Raw genomic sequence first — 21,031 nt, forward strand, 5'->3', positions numbered from 1 at the left:
TCTCTATTTACCTTTTTAGATGTTATACATTATTTTATATTTTGCTAAATGCTTCATTGAAAATGTGCAAAAATATTCTAAATAAAAGGAGAAATAATCAAATATGAGTAAGTACCTTTTATTTGTTGAGTATAATTCAAAATGTTATAAATAAATTAAAAAAAATAGGGCTTCGCTTGTGGCCATCGTGCTATATCGTGATATGTATCGTTATATGAGATTTTGGCCATATCGCCCAGCCCTAATTCAAGACATGGCATATGGGAGTGTAGTGAGATACCCAATGGGCTGGACGATTCTCTTCTCATCTTGAAAAACCTAAATCAATCAATCCGCCATCGTTAACACAATGTAAAAATCAAATGATTTATTATTGAAATAGCATGGGCGACCGAGAAATGTATTGATACAAGTGGCAAACAATAATGCAGGCACTAGGGATGGGGGAGTGAGCATGCGGGTCTGGGCAGGTGAGATGTAGACATTGTTTGTGTGTATCTGTAAGATGTATACATTTTATAAAGAGTAAAACAAAACAAAAAAACACAGCTAAAACATGACACCCACCCTGTACTCAAGAGCATGTTGTGTCAGATGGCAGGCACAAAATAAAAACCTTAGATGATGTAAAATAGGGTCTAAGCTACAGCATATGCGAATATGAAAAAGATCTGAGTTAGCATGTGCTTTTGATAATTGACATTAAAGCTGAAAAATTTTCCAGAAACTATACAATTTTTGACAACCCTGTTAGTAAGCTTTTAAATTATATCAAATTTCAAACATTTATCTTTTCAAGTGAGAAAAACGTGGATGTCTCATGTTATGGTGGGGTATCTCTTGAATATTTAGGTATTCGGGTCAAAAAAGACACTTATACAATGGGCAAATATGTATCGAAGGTTTCGTTCAAATCTAAAGCGATGCTGTCAAAAAGTGATTGAATTCAAATGAATTTACCCAGCAGAAAAGCCTGTGAAAAACTGACTACATCTTCATTGATCTATAGGCTACCTGTCATAGTCATCACTCCACCGCACTGTGCAAACTTTGGGGTTTTGCTTTCCTTTACCAGTCTCAGATTTCAGACTAACGCATCACATTACGTAACTTCCTTCTTGAGTCTACTGGAAAGCTTGGTACAACTGCCTCTCTTGCGCAGCTCAAACATCTCTAATGGTAAAAATCAAGCCTAAACTAATCCAAATCATTAGGCTAGATGTAGCAATGTGCAACACGCCAAACATTTAGCCAACATGCTAATGCTAGGCAAATCCAATAGCCCTCAAAACTGAAACGGACAAATCACAGCTCGACATTCAGGGCTGCCGAGCTCACCCGGCAACATCTGCCGAGCTCACCCGGCAACATCTGCCGAGCTCACCCGGCCAGTTAATCAAGCCTTCATATGGCTGGCCCGCTTTGGTCAGTACATTTTCAAACTACAAAACAGAAGGGGGGGGGGGAAATCTATTTTTAAATTTATTTTAAGAATGTAAGAAATGTCTGAATAATAGTTGAGAGAATTATTTATTTCAGCTTTGATTACTTTCATCACATTCCCAGTGGGTCAGAAGTTAACATACACTCAATTAGTATTTGGTAGCAATGCCTAAAAATTGTTTACCTTGGGTCAAACGTTTCAGGTAGCCTTCCACAAGCTTCCCACAATAAGTTGGGTGAATTTTAGCCCATTCCTCCTGACAGAGCTGGTGTAACTGAATCAGGTTTGTAGGCCTCCTTGCTCACACACGCTTTTTCAGTTCTGCCCAGAAATGTTCTATAGGATTTGGGTCAGGGCTTTGTGATGGCCACTCCAATACCTTGACTTGTCCTTAAGCCATTTTGCCACAACTTTGGAAGTCTGCTTGGGGTCATTGTCCATTTGGAAGCCTCATTTGCGACCAAGCTTTAACTTCCTGACTGATGTCTTGAGATGTTGCTTCAATATATCCACAATTTTCCTCCCTCATGATGCCATCTATTTTGTGAAGTGCACCAGTCCCTCCTGCAGCAAAGCACCCCCACAACATGATGCTGCCACCCCCATGCTTCAGGGTTGGGATGGTGTTCTTTGGCTTACAAGCCTCACCCTTTTTACTCCAAACATATCGATGGTCATTATGGCCAAACAGTTCTATTTTTGTTTCATCAGACCAGAGGACATTTCTCCAAAAAGTACAATTTTTGTCCCCATGTGCAGTTGCTAACCGGTCTCTTATTTATTTATTTTTTAATGGAGATTTTAGAGCAGTGCGGTCTTGGCTGATTTCTTTTGATTTTCTCTTGATGTCAAGCAAAGAGGCACTGAGTTTGACGGTAGGCCTTGAAATACGTCCACAGGTACACCTATTGACTCAAATGATGTCAATTAGCCTATCAGAAGCTTCTAAAGCCATGACAACATTTTCTGGAATTTTCCAAGCTGTTTAAAGGCACAGTCAACTTAGTGTATGTAAACAATTAACCAGCATGGCTACCACAGCATTCTGCAGCGACACGCCATCCCATCTGGTTTGGGCTTAGTAGGACTATCATTTGTTTTTCAACAGGACAATGACCCAACGCACCATCAGGCTGTGTAATCAGCCAACAAGTGCTCAGCATATGTTGGAACTCCTTCAAGACTGTTGGAAAATAGTTCCAGGTGAAGCTGGTTGAGAGAAAGCTTTGCACACTCTTGGCAGTCTTCAAGGCAAAGGGTTAAGTAATAAACCAAACCCTTCTTTCTTGGCCTCCCACTCCAAACACATCACCCCAGGTCCCTGCAGGACACATCACGAGGCATTAGCAGGAAGCAGCCCTCAACCCTCCCCTTCCTGTGGCCATAGCTAATCTACTCTTTAGCACGGCTGCTATAGTTACCTCAGTCAATGGCTGGCTTAATAGGACAAAGCCATTTAGGAAGCATGTATCGGTAATGTGATCCTGTTGTCTAATGCCCAATGCCTCAGGTATCACTTCTATTGAAGCCTACCAGAGAAACAGGAAGGGAGCAGTTTTAGTAACATTTGTTTGCCCTTTCTAAGGTATAGAAGAAGCCATTGATTCATGAACTCATTGCTACCATTCAGCTGTAGTGTGAAAATTATAACAAATGAGTGCAGAAAATGCAGAAATGACAAAAATGCTGCATTTTTTGGGGGGTTAGATTGAAAAGCATAAAACAATCAGAATGGAGAAAGCCCCATTGAAATCACTTATAATTAATTTGTTGCCATGAACTACTCAAAGCATATTTAGAACTTTTATTATTCAAAATCACAAAATATTGTAAAAAAAAATTGAAAATATTGTGATATGATATTTTGGTCATATCATCCAGCCCTACTTAGAGTTAAAAAGGTGATGTCATAGATCACGAGTAATCCGTCTAACCAGCACTATATAGGTATTGGGATTTCAGTGGCATGTATTCCGGATAGCAAGAATCTGACAGTAGTGATTTACTTACACCTTGTCTCCCCCCATTGAAGATAAGGAAACGCAAACACAATGGAAGAACCGAGTCAGGGATTTCAGTGCTTTCCCTTTGCTCTGGTGTTGATAGTGTGTCTGTTCTGCTGCTGCCTGATAGCTAGGCCTACAACTAGGCTCAGTGTGGAATGGTAGAGTGTACCTGGCTTAGCCTAGGTCTTCATGTTCAGGTCATCTTTCACAGCATGATAATACCATTCACAGAGCAGATAAGCATATATACTGAACAGAAATATAAACACAACATGTAAAGTGTTGGTCCCATGTTTCATGAAGCAAAATAAAAACATTTGAAAATGTTTGTACCGGGCAGATGGCGTCGTGGGGGCGAGCGGTTTGCTGATGTCAACGTTGTGAACAGAATGCCCCATGGTGGCGTTGGGGTTATGGTATAGGCAGGCATAAGCTATGGACAACGAGCACGATTGCATTTTATCAATGGCAATTTGAATGCACAGAGATGCCGTGACGAGATCCTGAGGCCCATTGTGGTGCCATTTATCCGCCGCCATCACATCATGTTTCAGCATGATAATACATGGCCCCATGTCGCAAGGATCTGTACACAGTTCATGGAAGCTGAAAATGTCCCAGTTCTTCCATGGCCTGCATACTCACCAGACATGTCACCCATTGAGCATTTTTGGGATGCTCTGGATCGACAGCATGTTCCAGTTCCCGCCAATATCCAGCCACTTCGCACAGCCATTGAAGAAGAGTGGGACAACATTCCACAGGCCACAATCAACAGCCTGATCAAATCTATGTGAAGGAGATGAGGGTGGTCACACCAGATACTGACTGGTTTTCTGATCCACGCCCATACATTTTTAAGGTATCTGTGACCAACATATCTGTATTCTCAGTCATGTGAAATCCATAGATTAGGGCCTAATGAATTTTTTGCAATTGTCTGGTTTCCTTATATGAACTGTAAAATGTTTGAAATTGTTACATTTATAGTTGTGGTGCTAGACTGGTGCAGTAGTAGTTACAGCAAATGGAGTACCTAACTCAGCCTAGCAGACCAGCGCCAAGGACAGAGAAAACGGTCATTCAACCAATTAAATCCTATCATGGAAAGGAACGTTAGAATATGAGGTGCGCCTCTTACTTTCCCCTCCAGGAGTGTTTGGTGGTGTAGAAACAGGCCAAGTCTTTGTTGTCTTTGATGACATTCATCTTCTGGCAAGACCTGCAATAATAGGAGAACAAGGTCAAGGGAGACAGACACAAAGGGATGATGAAATAGGCTTTTTACAGTCTTGCTTTAGTGTCACTTCAATGAGTACATAGAGGTCAGAGCAGTGGCAATCGACGCCAGGCAACGTTAATTTAAGCAAATGGCAGAAAGCATAGACTGGCCTACGGTCTGCAAATTGAACTACGCGTGAAGAGCACAGGTCAATGGGATTCCTATCCTATTGCTATCTAAAGTAGTCATGTGAGTTGGGAGTGGAGAAGCGTCAGCTGGATAACCAAAAGCTAGTTCTATTGAGGAGAAGTTACACAGGACCCACCCTGACCTTAAAGACATTAATGCACATTATGTCACACACGGTCCAAAAATACTGCCACACACAATTCACACTGTTGGATCATATTCTACACCTCACATCGAAATCCTTGTTGACACTCCCTGTGCTGGCTGGGAGAGTCCCGTGACCGTTGCGTCGCTGGCAAACTCTGTGGCACTAAACAGTGTTGAACAGAAAATGAGTCAAATTGAAACAACAGACAGAGGTGATACTCTCTGACTGATAGATACGGTCTCAACAGCAGTCACAGCAACAAACAAACAAAAAGCAGCCTTTGAGCCCATCAGATCAGCATACAAACAGAATGTGTTGGTCATCACAAAACAATGAAGCCTGACACCATGACCAGAATGGCCACATTCCATGCACGAGTGTTGCAAAAATAAATGTACACATGCATGTTACTCAATAATTTCATCCTAACTGCTCGTGCACGTCAACGGACTTCTGCGTAGTCAGGCTCTAAAAAGAGAACTTGGTTCTATTTGAGACGCTTGACGCGCTGAAAGTGCCGCTAATTGGTTCTCTCAAGCATACTAACCCACGTGGGTGATTGATTAATCTCTCCTCGTTCATCTTTCAAAGAAAACTAACTAGGTTTCCCATGTTATCTGTGGATTAATTGTTGGAGTAGAGAACATACGATTTTGTATGACTAAAAATGGGTGAAAATTCTACAAAAGATCCAGCTAAAAATATATACTTCAGTACTTGTGTTGAGAATACTAGACCTATGTGGATTCTAACTAAGCTATCATGCGCACACCACCGAAATCACAGAAAGTCACTAGATAAAAACCAGCAACTAGTAGTAACTAGCAAACAGACAGACAGACAAACAAATAGTACAGTGAGACGGTAGCAGTAGACTAGTAGTAAATTGTGCCCAGAGAGCAGTAGTAACCTCTCTCTCTTGGCTGCTGCGCTGTCAGTGTTACAGAGGGAACCTGTGTCAGCCCTCTGCCCAGATCATCCTGGAAATAAATGACTGCTCTTTTCCGTCCTCTCCATGTCGGCCTGCAGCAAAGGGCAGCGAAATAAGTCCAGTTTGCCCCCAAGAGATACGTTGAATTCTTCTTCAATGGTAAGATTAAATCACAGAGGAGAAGTGTATCATACAAAGTTCCAAGGCAACGTATATGATGGGTGCTCTTCACTCTGAATCCCCACTAACACATACTGTAACAAATCAGACAGGAGCTAGCTGACTAATCCTGAAGTCAGTCATCAATCTTCCTCTGAAAGAGAACCAGAGTTAAAACCATCTAAGCTAAAAGGAACATTTCTGAATCTGAGCACATTATTTTTATATGCATCAAACCCTTCCCCCTAATGAATTTAATCAAGCGCACACAGGTGGAATTTAACAATAGGGACCGACGTTTGCAATGGGCATAGAGGTTACCACGTGCTCTGCACTCCTCTCAAAGGCCATGCAGTTTAATTCTGTAACCGTGATGAGGGGTATAAAAAGCCAGCAAAGATTCCTGGATGTGGTCATGTGACAACCCTACCCAGCTTTTCCTGTGGATTAAGCTTGGGCGATATACCATTTACACCATATACCCTCACGGGGACTGCGGGCTACGCCACTGCTTAGAACTATAAGAAATCTAAGATGTGTCAAATAAATGATATCCAGCTCAGGGCTCCATCTATGAATTTGGTTTACTAACTTACTAGCTAAGTGGCTAGATGTCAAGATCAAGCTTCATGGTTACAGCAGACATTCAATCCCCTCCTAGAGAGAGAGCGAGAAAGTATGTGTCAAAAGTATATGGACAACTGCTCATCGAACATCTCATTCCAAAATCATGGGCATTAATATGAAGTTGGTCCCCACTTTGCTGCTATAACAGCCTTCTCTCCTCTGGGAAGGCTTTCCATTAGATGTTGGAACATTGCTGCGGGGACTTGCTTCCACTCAGCCACAAGAGCATTAGTGAAGTTAGGCACTGATGTTGGGCGATTAGGCCTGGCTCGTAGTCGGCGTTCCTATTCATCCCAAACCATTTCTGTATGGACCTCCCTTTCAGCACGGGGGCATTGTCATGCTGAAACAGGATAGGTCCTTCCCCAAACTGTTGCCACAAAGTTGGAAGCACAGAATCGTCTAGAATGTCATTGTATCCTGTAGCGTTAAGATTTCCCTTCACTGGAACTAAGGGGCCTAGCCCAAACCATGAAAAACAGCCCCAGACCATTATTTCTCCTGCACCAAACTTTACAGTTGGCACTACGCATTGGGGCAGGTAGCGTTCTACTGGAATCCACCAAACCCAGATTTGTCCGTCAGATTGCCAGATGGTGAAGCGTGATTTATCACTCCAGAGAATGCGTTTCCACTGATCCAGAGTCCAATGGCAGCGAGCTTTACACCACTCAAGCCGATTCTTGGCATTGCGCATGGTGATCTTAGGCTTGTGTGCGGCTGCTCTGCCATGGAAACCTATTTCATGAAGCTCCCGACGAACAGTTCCTATGCTGACGTTGCTTCCAGAGGGAGTTTGGAACTCTGTTTTGAGTGTTGCAACCGAGGACAGACGCTTTTTACACGCTACGTGCTTCAGCACTTGACGGTCCCATTCTGTGAGCTTGTGTGGCCTACCACTTCGTGGCTGAGCCATTGTTGCTCCTAGACATTAACACTTCACAATAACAACACTTACAGTTGACCGGTGCAGCTCTAGCAGAAAGACTTATTGGTAAGGTGGCATCCTATGACGGTGCCACGTTAAAAGTCACAAGCTCTTCAGTAAGGTCATTCTACTGTCGATGCTTGTCTATGGAGATTGCATGGCTGTGTGCTCGATTTTATACACCTGTCAGYAACTGTGTGGCTGAAATAGCCAAATCCACTAATTTGAAGGGGTGTTCACATACTTGTGTGTGATAGATATAGCGCCCCCTTGTGTGCACATTCGGTAATACCATATTTTTCTGGATCAAAAAGGGGCTTTGGTGGTGGGTGTTGCAATGAATATATTTTCAACATACTTTATATCTGATCAGTCGTTTATGTTTACACTGAAAGTATTTTTTTCCATCCCAAAAGAAAATAGTACTTCAATTTACCAAGGGAGGATACAAACAAAAATCAACAAGGCAGAGCAGCAAATGGATCGTACGCTGCCTCATACGACCTGTGAGGCAGTGTATGGTTTTTCCAAGCAGTGAGTGCACAGTGCTGACTCCGCAGAGCCTCTCTGAACGCTGGGTGACTGTGGAACCTGCCTTCATGTGACATTTGAATGTGCAATAACACAAAATTATTTGAGTTCTGCACAAGATTGAATGCAAATGCTGCAGATTTAACAAATGATGTAACAGTTATGGGAATAAAGAGTCAAATCTTACAACTTTGAATTGTTTTTGTCTGAGAGGAACACAGTCAGCAAGCCAGGAGCCTGGTGTGACAACAAACTTCTCCCCATGTATTGATCATCACTTGCTAGATGTATCGTACAAACAGAGCTTCTCTGGATGGCACATGAAACAGTTAGAAACAAAACTTGAACTTTGGGGGGAATTCTCAGATAAGTCCAGATCATCAAAGGGGGAAATACATGCATATAAATAACTGATGATAGCTAACATAATAACACTGTTACCGAGGAAGAAAAGCCTGGCTTTACACACTTGAGGTTTGAGAACTATGTGCCTCAACATTTCCACTGGGGCCCTTTCAATACTATCAGTTGGGAATGATGCTGCAACTGTTAACTTTAGGGAAAAGGGTATTGTGTATATTTGTTCACCACAGTTGCATAGCATCCATGCAATCAATGACTAGGCCTAATGGATCTCAGCCTTTGTTGTGGATATAGGCTTATGTGTCTGATTTACTGAAAATGGTGCAAGTGAGAATCACGACAAGGCTACCTTTAAAAAGGTGACTTTAATCTTGGATAACGGGTGGATGGAGCTAACCTTCTTTTGGTCTACAACAAATTTGATATTGACAAATATTGTTCCCCACATTCATTGTTGCCACTAACTTACTAGGACGCAAAATCACCTACACATAACGTTACTGATAACGCAGTAGCAAAATAATGTAGTAGCTAGAAGTACAAAAAACCAATGCATGACAGCCACAACCAAGTGAGGTCAGCCTGAGAATGTAGACGCTGCTATCAAATTCAATGTTTGATTACTACATGATTTCATAGTACATATCACACAGGTCATGACCAAAACAAGGCTCAACAAACACCTTGCTAGACGTAGCTGAGTTCTCTCAACTCAACGATATAACGTTACATCTCGATGTAAGATATCCAAAGTACATGGATCTAAGTTAAACTAACGTAGAGATATGCTAAACGTTGACACAACTAACTTCCGTTAGAAAAACTAGTTAGATGCTTTCGTAGACACAGTGAAATATAATCTATATATGGGTGTCTAATTTGATAAATAACTGCAGACTCACTTTAACCACACCCCGTTTGCCAGCCGCGGTGTATTTGTCTTTGCTTTGGTAACGTTAGCAAGCTAAAGGCTAGTAGGGCCACATTCAAGTGCAGCTCTAGCTGGCCAAGTTGAGAGGATACAGATAGAGACAAGACCGAGGAAAGACGGAAGCCGAAATGGCCAATTCAGTGATGCACATTGTAAATATCTCATGACAAGCGACGCCTACAACTGTCGCAGTGTTATTATTTTTATCAACACACACTTCAACTGGATGTGCTTTTCACCAAAGAGGGAAGCTAGCAAGCTGCATACAGTAGGTTAGCCATGCTAGCTAGCTTAGCAAGGGTGCTGTGTAATTTACATGGAGGTGCAGTCGCAGATTAATTTACCTGTTTGTTCGCGACCAGATTTGATTATTTTCCGAACCTCAACCCCCGACCCTCTAAATTGCGTGGCTGTTGTGTTTCTGCTTTGCCAAGCCGATGATGTTGCTGTTAAATTGCGCTCCCAATGCTTAGGATGCTGCCATATTCCTGACAGGCGAAAGCGCACGCGCGAAACCTAGGTTTTGATTAATGCCGCTAATGTCAGAAGTGACTATTCATAGCAGTTTAGGGCAATTAACGTAGCAGGTTAGGATAATTAGGTTAAGGCTTGGAAAATAGTTAGGGTTATATGCACATTTTGACGTCACGTTGACATTCGCGGCATCCCTTCTAGACATGACCCGAAACCTGTCTGTCATGAGTGTGTCAGTTGATTGGTTTGTCAGGAAGTAGCGCTTTCTAAGCGAAGTTGTCTATAAGCCCAGATCTAGGATCAGCATCATACCAAAGAGTGTAATATCACGTTCAAACAATTGGGAACTCGGAAATCTCTGACTTCAGTGGGTTCAACGCAACTGGGAACTCGAAAAACGGTCGTCCAACTCCGGCTTCCCGGCCTGCCGCCTGAAGCTCACCAACGTCATGATTTGACGTCGTTTTTTCCCGAGTTCCCGTTTGTCTTGAAAGCACCATCTTTCTAGAGCTCCGACTTTCAGGCCTGAAGATCACTGACGTCATGATTTGACCTCGTATTTTTGGGGAGTTCACAGTTGTCTTGATTGCACCATAATCCGTGTGTATTGAGAGCAATACATATACTGAACAAAAATATAAACGCAACATGCAACAATTTCAAGATGTTACTGAGTTACAGGTCATTGATGAATTCAGTCATTTGAAATAAATTCATTAGGCCCTAATATATGGATTTCACATGACTGGGAATACAGATATGCATCTGTTGGTTACAGACACCATAAAAAGAAATGATGGTCCTCAGGATCTCATGAGGCTGGTTGGATGTACTTCCAAATTCTCTAAAATGACGGAGGCGGTAGAGAAATTAACATTAAATTCTCTGGCAACAGCTCTGGTGGACATCCCTGCAGTCAGTATGCCAATTGCACGCTCCCTCAAAACTTGAGACATCTGTGGCAAAGTCTTGTGTGATAAAGCTGCATATTTTAGAGTGGAGTTTTATTTTTCCAGCACAAGGTGCACCTGTGTAATGATCATGCTGTTTAATCAGCTTCTTGATATGCCACACCTGTCAGGTGGATGGATTATCTTGGCAAAGGAGAAAAGCTCACTAACAGGGATGTAAACAAATTTGTGCACAAAATTTGAGATAAATATTTTTTTTGTGCATATGGAATATTTCTGGATATTTTATTTCAGCTCATGAAACATGGGACCAACACTTTACATGTTGCATTTATATTTTTGTTCACTGTATAACTGATCTGCAAATAAACAGTAAACCCAAAGAATTAGCAGAAAGACACCTTCCAAATTAAAACGGTGCATCACTTTTCCTCTCTACCCGACCACCATATAATGTTATCTAAGTTACTTTTAATTAAATAATTTTAAACATACTGTACATTTTGGTACATTCACTCCCTGTCATGGTTTTCTTACAATTTCTGAGAATCAGTATAGTAATCAAATGCAGGCAGTGGTTTCATCTGTTATTTCTAAAGGGGAATAAAACACAGAATAGGCAAATACATGAAAAGAGACAGAATGGGACTGTATACTTTAATGCAAACAAAGTCAGCTTCATAATTGTTTTGCTTTTGCTGTTGTCCTCTGACAAAAAAAAATCTGCAAACTTTGAACTGGTGCAAAATAAATGAAGTCTTGCTCACTACTGTTTTCATTCCTGAAACGGTAAAATGTATTTAATCAAGAGTGTTGTAGCGCCCTCTATAGACAGCATCTTGACCCTTCCACTCAAAGTAGTAACGGCAGGATCCACTCTATGTTGTCACAGATAAAGGTCTAACACACATACAGGCTAGGATTGATGCCATCTATATACAAATTAGTGTGCTATTTAAGATGCAATTGTATTGACTACCTGAAAATGTAATACAGATATTAAATAAGTTGAACCCTCCATCACCTCCCTACTCTATTACAGTACACTCTGGTAGAGACCTAATTTGACTTACATATGGCGCAACAAATCTATGTCTAGATCACAAGAACGTCCTCCTCAAATGTGCACTCCCAGAGCATAGATAAAGATGACAAAAACAGCTAAGTATCATGAAACAATAAAATTACATTTGTCTCGTTTTGACCTCAGTTTGTAGAACTCAGGTCAGTCACACTAACAGCCTTGTCAAACCAAATAGCTAGAGATAGCAAACCAAAAGTTTATAGAATTGTGTCATGTGACAGACTCAGTGTAGTCAATCAAAGTACAGTTGGTCTGTAGTTCTCCAAATGTAGTTCTCTAAACAATACAACACAATTCAGCAGTGACCTGCCAGCCAGCTCCTCAAACCGAGACTATTGATTTTAGTGGCACCTGGGTCCCATACCATAAAGTGTGATAACTCACCGTGCTTGAATGTAGATGGGAAACATCTTGGCTTCTGTGACTGAGTGGCAGAGTGATGTTGAGAGTGGGACAGGGACACTGAGTGGTCACGTTATGAAGCATCTGATTCAGGGGCCTACCAGTAACCTTGCGCTGCTCATTAGCTAAATTGAATTATAGATAGACACAAGAGGAAAGGGGAGCATTTGGCTTCTATAGGATCCTGCAGAAACAAAATGTACATTGATATCTACAGGCTTCAGAGAAAAGAGGCAAGGAGGGAGGCCGAATGAACTTTTACAAACTTTTTATTTGGTTCACATGAAGTCAAATGGGAATGAAAGAACACACATGTTGTTCTATTTATATAATATATTAATTTTTTATCATCAGATAAACAACAGATAAGGATTTTCCAATCTGCAACAAAAAGTGAATCTCAGGGGCCTGTAAAAGGGTCACAGATCACAGAATTAGCTGTGGTTGTTAAAATACCTTCAATGTGCTTCTCTGAGCCATTTAGAATAATAGGGCAGCACAATATGCGTACACACATCATGAGGTCAACATGTCATGTAATAGGCCTAATGTACACTATCTTTATGTACCCTAATGTATTGTCATGAACATGTCATCCTTGAACAATTAATTACACAAATTCAATGACAAAGTTTTATAAAGACCCTCAATGAAGATAAAGGAGGTCATGTTATTTTGTTTTAAGTTAATGTTGTTGTTGTTTTTTTATTGGTAATGAAAATATATCGTATAAAGCGGTATATATTACTGGCAAATTGCTCATACTGTATATACAGAAACATAGTGTAGTATTTCTTTCTGATTAAAAAAGAAGAAAGCCAGAGAAAGAGTAGAAAAATAATAACATCTGAGATTAAATCTGAGTGAATGTGATGCATCCTCTAACTAAGTAACATGTAGCATCATCACCTAGCTCAACCCCCATACACATTGACTTAGTTGCTGAGACATAGAGACACTGATTACACTGGTTCATGGACCCCCTGACGGACAGTTGGCCTGACCAATCTGTCTTCAACTCTCATTAAATTGCACTGGCATGAATACTCAGCATACACTACATTACTGTCTGGTCCACTCAGCATACCTGCTCCCCAATCCTCACTCCCAGAGCCCTGAGTTTCTCCTGACCCACCTGAACTGACCAGGAAAAACTCCAGGCCTTCATTATTAAAGGATATACACTTCACAGAGCTCAAAAGGTAAGAAATACAGTTAAGGGCTTACTTGGTACATCTATTTCATCATGCCCATCTAGTGTGGTGGTTGACAGGAAAACATTTTTTTTTTTTTAAACAGCTGATGTTGCCAATAATTTTGCAGATTTATTTACAAAGAAAATACAGTATATTTACTGAGCGATAATGTAAACACCCATTCTTCCAAACAAGCTATTGTCCAATGGATTGATGATCATATTATGAGCAAAAAAAACTGATATTTTAGTCTCCAAATGGTGTCAGTAGAGGAGGTGTTAAACCTATAGAAGTCATTACCCGATGGTAAATCTACAGGGTATGATCTTATGGACAATATTTTACTTCGCTATGCTGCTCCCCAGATTGCAGCTCCAATGAAATACATATTTAATTGGTCACTGGAAAAGGGGATTTACAAATGTATGGAAGCATGCTAAACTGTCCAATCCCAAAAGACAGCAAAAAAAAACATTACTCCTGCCAATAATCGACCAAATAGTCTACTCCCTTCACTCAGTCAGATATTGGAGGGTATTGTGAGTAGACGAATATAGGAGTACATGGGAAAGAATGATCTGATTACAACCAATCAGCATGCTTATCGCAAAAAGCATTCCATTACCACTGCATTGGTTGACATGACTGACCAGTGGCTTAATGCTATGGATAATGACATGTTTGTGGATGTACTATTTTTTTAATTTTAGTGCAGCATTTGATTTAGTGGATCATGAAATAATTTTGACAACATGATTGCATTATGCGTTTAAGGAGGCAGCATTGAGTTGGGTACAGTCATATCAAACAGACAGGAAACAGTCCACCTTATCAATGGGTCATTTTCTTTCCCTCCTGCTTTAAACTGTGGAATACCGCAAGGCAGCTGCCTTGGGCCACTTCTTTACATAATATATACCAACGACCTTCCTTATGCCTTATCTGAAACTCAAGATACTATATTTGCAGATGATTCTACAATTTATACAGCAAGACAATCGGTTCAATAGGTACAGCAAGCTCTACAAGTAGATCTGGGAAATATCAGGGAGTGAGTTTGCCGGAAGAAATTAGTTTTGAACACCAAGAAAACCAGGGTTATGTTGGTCTGTTCCACCAGGAAAAGGCCAACACAGCATAGGATACAATTAGGTATGTGGGAAGTACACATTGAGGAAGTGGCAGAAACCAAACTACTAGGAGTGCAGCTAGACAACTGCTTATCATGGTCGTCTCAAATTACTCATCTATGTAAAAAAAAAAAAAAAAAAAATGCATGCATTTTCAGAAGGATAGCTAAATATTTCCCGGGAAAGATTCTTAAGCAAACAACCCAAGCATTAATTGGGAGTCAGGTGAACTACTGTTCTGTGGTCTGGAGAACTGCATCAGAAAGTTAAATTAGGAGGCTACAGATTGCACAGAACAAAGCAGCAAGGATTGTTTTAAGGTGGAGATATGGTTCTTCTGTTGTAGTCATGCTCAATACTCTTGGTTGGTCATCGATCAACAAGATAATTGAAAAAAACATATGAATATTATTCAATCATAAAGTATCTGTTATTTAAGCATAAACAGTGGTGGAAAAAGTACTCAATTGTCATACTTGAGTAAAAGTAAAGATGCCTTAATAGAAAATGACTCAAAGAAAAGTGAAAGTCACCTAGTAAAATATTACTTGAGTAAAAGTCTAAAAGTATTTATATTAAACAATCCAGATGGCACATTTTTCTTGTTTTTTTATTGACAGATAGCCAGGGGCACACTCCAATACTCAGACATCATTTACAAACGAAGCATTTGTGTTTAGTGAGTCGGCCAGATCAGAGCCAGTAGGGATGACCAGAGATGTTCTCTAGATAAGTGTGTGAATTGGGCCATTTTCCTGTCAAAATGTAACAAGTACTTTTGGGTGTCAGGGAAAATGTATGGAGTAAAAAGTACATTATTTTCTTTAGGAATGTAGTGAAGTAAAAGTAAAAGTTGGCAAAAAATATAAAGAGTAAAGTAAAATACAGATACCCCCAAAAAACTATTTAAGTAGTACATTAAAGTATTTTTACTTAAGTACTTTACACCACTGCAAACTCTATTCACAACAGAATTCAGTTGGTAAGAGACAGACATTCAGTAAATACTAGTGTCACGTTCCTGACCTGTTTTCCTTTTTCTTGTATTTATTTAGTTGGTCAGGGCGTGAGTTGGGTGCGTTTGTCTATGTGGTATTTTCTATGTTGGGATGTTTGTGTCCAGCCGGGTATGATTCTCAATCAGAGACAGCTGTCAATCGTTGTCCCTGATTGAGAATCATACTTAGGCAGCCTGGGTTTCACTTGTTGTTTTGTGGGTGTTTGTCTTCCGTGTAGTTGTTGTGCCACACGGGACTGTTTGTCAGTTTTCTATTTGTTATTTTGTTTCTTTATAGTGTTCAGTTCGATGCTAATAAATTATGGACACTAACCACTCCGCGTATTGGTCCGATCCTTCTCGCCTCTCCTCGTCCGAGGAGGAGGAATTAGAAAGCCGTTACAACTAGAAATAGATTGTCCACCATCTATCTATGTGTTATCCAGAAAGAAAAGAGAAATGGGCAAAATAACATTTCGATTTAGAGCAATAAAGAAATTGAATCATTTATCTGAGCAAACCAGAAACGTTCAACATATAGATTCAAACAATACTTTAGAACCATTTAAATACAATAAATTGGAAGGTTGTGCGGGACTATGGTAGATGAAGGAATCAATCTATCTTTTCAGACTGTTAAGAGTATTTATCTGGTCAATATGTCAGTGTGTTATGTCTGTAACAGTGTATTATACTGTATGTGAAAATATGATCTTATTATAAATTGTATTTTAATGTTTAAGGACTCTTGGTAGATTAGTCCAAATGAGGACTAAAAGAGATCCTAATAAAATCAAACATGGTTAGAAAAAAGAAAATAAAAAACAAACACCTGTCCAACACAAGCGTTTCGCTACAATGTGTATGTGACCAATACAATTTTATTTGATTTTGATCTCCCCGTCATCTTTACACCTCCTCCTCCTGAGTGCGCCTCCTATGGTGCAGCTGCAGTTCCCCTCCTGGTCAGCTGCGGGTAGCAATGAGCTGGTAGCGGCGTGGCACATTAGCGAAGCTGCTGAACTCTGGGCTTATGTTAATGTTGTCAGGTCCTCCAGGGCAGGAGAAGGAGAAACGCTGCAGCAGAGATACAAGCAACAAAGATCTCCATACAAGCCAGGGACTCCCCCACACAGGCACGCTTACCTGCAGAGAAGGCCAAGAAGGCGGGGTTCTTCTGGAAGTTTCCGTTCTGATCCAGAAAATGATCAGGGTTGAAGGTTGTGGGTGTGGCCCAGTGGTCCTGGTCTCTTAGAACAGAGTGAACCATGGGAATTATCACGGTGCCTTGAGGGATATTGTACCCTCTGAATGAGATATTCTTGGTGGCGTAGTGCGGGATGTTGAACGGGACGATGTCCAGGAAGCGCTGCACCTCATGGATGACAGCGTCTGTGAAGGGAAGGGACTTCCTGTCCTCCATCTGGGGAATGCGTTGTCGTCCAATGACTGTGTCAATCTCCTGCTGCATGTGCTCCTGAATGTTGGGGAATTTGATGAGCACTATGAGGGCGTATCTGAGAGTGGTGCTGGTGGTCTCTGTTCCTGCCAGATAGAAGTTCAACACTGTGGACACCAGGTTCTCATAATGGAACTCAGAGGAGGACACATCCTTCTCCTGGTTGAGTTTGGTAAGGAAGCAGTCTATGAAGTCTCTAGGGTTACCTCGGTCCATGGTTTCCTGGTGCTCATGGATCTTTTTCAGCACAAAACCTCTCAGCTCGTCCACCTGGCCGAACACGACTTGCTGCCGACCAGGCAGGCGTTCCATCAGCATCTGATATTTTTTTTGTGCATATGGAACATTTCTGGATATTTTATTTCAGCTCATGAAACATGGGACCAACACTTTACATGTTGCATTTATATTTTTGTTCACTGTATAACTGATCTTAAATCCGCAAATAAACAGTAAACCCAAAGAACTAGCAGAAAGACGCCTTCCAAATTAAAACGGTGCATCACTTTTCCTCTCTACCCGACCACCATATAATGTTATCTACAAATTACTTTTAATTAAATGTAAATTGTAGACCTGTGTAGCGTTCATCGTGAGGAGAAAGAGAGGAGGACCAAGATGCAGCGTGGTGAGTATTCATATTCCTTTTAATGAAAACCGAATACTCGAACAAAACAACAAAATAACTATAACCGAGAATAACACGAAACGAAACAGTCCTGTCTGGTGACATACACAAAGACACAGGAACAATCACCCACAACCCACAATACAAAACAGGCTACCTAAATATGGTTCCCAATCAGAGACAACGACTAACACCTGCCTCTGATTGAGAACCATATCAGGCCAAACACATAGAAACAGACAAACTAGACATACAACATAGAATGCCCACTCAGATCACACCCTGACCAAAGAAAACATAGAAACATACAACGCAAACTATGGTCAGGCCGTGACAACCTGTCCCCAAGGGGTGCTTCCAAAGCGCAGTATGGCTGAGAGGATGTTGAGCAAATGCAGGAAGTTGTCATCCTTGTAGCCGAAGCGCTGGCCGAACACCAGGGAGCAGATGACGTTGGACACGGTGCGACTCAGGAAGGGCTGGGGGTCAAAGGGCACAGCTTTAGTGCCGTCCAGACTCTCTATGAGATGTTGGCTCTCCTCCTGTATCCACTCTTCCATTCTCTTACGGCCCATCCCAAAGTCTCTCAGTGTGGTCAGGGTGAAACAACGCAGCTTGCACCAACGCTCCCCGTTACTGATGGCCAGGCCGTATCCCCTGGTAGCTCGGACCAGAAAGGGGACGGGAGCTCGTCCTATGAAGTCCTCAGCCTGGTCCACCAGAGACTCCTTGACCTCCTCGTACCCCACCAGCACCACAGATACACTGTCATCACTGGCCCATACATACCACTCCACTTGGTGAGGGTCTTGAAGGGGGCCTGTTTGTCCATCTGAAGCAGGTTGCCTAGCAGCGGCAGAGCGCGGGGTCCGGGGGGAAGACGGATATGTCTCTGTCTCCTCAGCAACCACAGTAGAACCAACACCACGCATCTCCATTACTCCGGCAGGCAAAACAACAATGTGGCTTGTTCTTGTTCTCTTCTTCTTCTTCTGTATTCTTCTTTATTCTTTTTCAACCCACCTCTCTTTATCTACACCTCTCTTTAGTGTTTTCTTTCTCTCAGTGCAGCAGTGGCTGTCTGTCACTGTTGCATGCCTGACTGTGTGTGTGAGTGTCTGTGTGTGAGTTGAAGATGTTTGCAGAGATAAGTGGGTGTGTTGAAACTTGTCTGGGACAGTGGTAAACAACAGATCATTTGATTGGCTGCTGACATCACAATCACGTGACTGCACCTTGACCACCAAACAATTTATGCTTCTCAGGCCAATGTAAACAAGGCAGATGACAGTGCAGAAAACCCAAAGAGTGGAAAGGACTGATATCTAATACTGTGTCTGTCTAGGTTTTAAAGCATTTATTTTTATTAAACGGAATACAACAAGGATAATAAGGATAATAACAAGACAACCATAAAAAACTGAGGACGATGTACATGACAATATTCTGTGGCGTACAGCAGGTCAGCCACCAGGGGGAGACTTGTCGAGGCCTGGTGACAGACGAAGTGTATATCACGAGGCGATGGCTCCATCTGCTGGACATGCCAGGTCTCGACGGGCTCTCCGGCCAGGACTAATTGTGTCTGATTGGGAGTTGGTGAGTAATCAAGGGCTGATTGCTCACCAGCTGTGCAAGTCCCATAAAGCTGCCAGAAGGGCAGCACACAGGGGAGAGTCGGGGAAGAAAGGACTCCCGTATAGTTGGGGACGGTTGCAGAGGTATGAGGAGGGAGTTGAGTTTTTGTGCCCGACAGGATACAGGAAGACCCGAAGCCCAGAAGACAGTATCCCGGAGAGGGTCTCATGGGGGAGACCTATCCTTTTCTTTTTGATTTATTATTTAAATTATTAAATTAAATTATTTAAAAGGTGCCATAAAGAACAGGGCTCCGGGCAGCCGAGCGGAAATGGAGGAAAACTCGCCTCCCTGCGGACCTGGCATCCTTTCACTCCCTCCTCTCTACATTCTCCTCTTCTGTCTCTGCTGCTAAAGCCAATTTCTACCAGTCTAAATTCCAAGCATCTGCCTCTAACCCTAGGAAGCTCGTTGCCACCCTTCTTCCTCCCTCCTGAATCCTCCTCCCCCTCCTCCCCCTCCTCCCTCTCTGCTGATGACTTCTCAACCATTTTGAAAAGAAGGTCGACGACATCCGATCCTCGTTTGCTAAGTCAAACGACACCGCTGGTTCTGCTCACACTGCCCTACCCTGTGCTTTGACCTCTTTCTCCCCTCTCTTCCAGATGAAATCTCCGGTCTTGTGATGGCCGGCCGCCCAACAACCTGCCCGCTTGACCCTATCCCCTCTCTCTTCTCCAGACCATTTCCGGAGACCTTCTCCCTTACCTCACCTCGCTCCATCAACTCATTTGACCGCTGGCTACGTCCCTTCCCGTCTTCAAGAGAGCGAGAGTTGCACCCCTTCTGAAAAAACCTACAACTCGATCCTCTGATGTTCAACAAACTACAGACCAGTATCCTTCTTTCTTTTCTCTCAAAAATCTTGAACGTCCGTCCTTGGCCAGCTCTCCTGCTATATCTCTTCAGAATGACCTTCTTGATCCAAATCAGTCAGGTTTCAAGACTAGTCATTCAACTGAGACTGCTCTTCTCTGGGTCACGGAGGCGCTCCGCACTGCTAAAGCTAACTCTCTCTCTCTGCTCTTCATCTTCTAGACCTATCGGCTGCCTTTTGATACTGTGAAACCATCAGATCCTCCTCTCCACCCTCTTCCGACTGGCATCTCCGGCGCGCCCACGCTTGGATTGCGTCCTACCCTGACAGGTCGTCCTACCAGGTGGCGTGGCGAGAATCTGTCTCTGCACCACGTGCTCTCACCACTGGTGTCCCCCAGGGCTCTGTTCTAGGCCCTCTCCTATTCTCGCTATACACCAAGTCACTTGGCTCTGTCATATCCTCACATGGTCTCTCCTATCATTGCTATGCAGCGACACACACAATTAATCTTCTCCTTTCCCCCCTCTGATAACCAGGTGGTGAATCGCATCTCTGCATGTCTGGCAGACATATCAGTGTGGATGACGGATCACCACCTCAAGCTGAACCTCGGCAAGACGAGCTGCTCTTCCTCCCGGAAGGACTGCCCGTTCCATGATCTCGCCATCACGGTTGACAACTCATTGGTTCCTCCTCCCAGAGTGCTAAGAACCTTGGCGTGATCCTGGAGCAACACCCTGTCGTTCTCAACTAACATCAAGGCGGTGACCCGTTCCTGTAGGTTCATGCTCTACAACATTCGCAGAGTACGAC

General features: G+C 42.3%; 2 protein-coding genes across 4 annotated transcripts in view; both read right to left on the reverse strand.

The window, feature by feature from the left end:
- Positions 1-10,159, reverse strand: part of LOC111973209 (dnaJ homolog subfamily C member 13) — a 60,430-nt gene extending 50,271 nt beyond the window's left edge. For 2 of the 3 annotated variants that reach the window (XM_070446742.1, XM_024000492.2), the window contains exons 1-2: positions 9,824-10,158; positions 4,592-4,672 (exon numbers count right to left, since the gene is read on the reverse strand). In XM_070446742.1, the coding sequence (XP_070302843.1) occupies positions 4,592-4,659 (68 nt within the window). In that variant the 5' untranslated portion in view covers positions 4,660-4,672; positions 9,824-10,158. Of the gene's footprint in view, positions 1-4,591; positions 4,673-9,823 lie in introns of all 3 variants that reach the window. The other variant, XM_024000493.2, reaches the window with a different exon arrangement.
- Positions 10,160-12,601: 2,442 nt separating this feature from the next.
- LOC111973583 (cytochrome P450 2G1-like) lies at positions 12,602-19,889 on the reverse strand. Its single transcript, XM_070446818.1, is given in 7 exon segments — positions 12,602-16,769; positions 16,771-17,481; positions 17,791-17,796; positions 18,085-18,517; positions 18,520-18,694; positions 19,196-19,408; positions 19,797-19,889. Coding segments are annotated over 7 exon segments (1,761 nt in total). The 3' UTR covers positions 12,602-16,639.
- Positions 19,890-21,031: the final 1,142 nt, after the last annotated feature.

The sequence above is a fragment of the Salvelinus sp. IW2-2015 genome, linkage group LG14, assembly GCF_002910315.2.
Source record: "Salvelinus sp. IW2-2015 linkage group LG14, ASM291031v2, whole genome shotgun sequence".
In the NCBI taxonomy this organism is placed as follows: Eukaryota; Metazoa; Chordata; class Actinopteri; order Salmoniformes; family Salmonidae; genus Salvelinus; species Salvelinus sp. IW2-2015.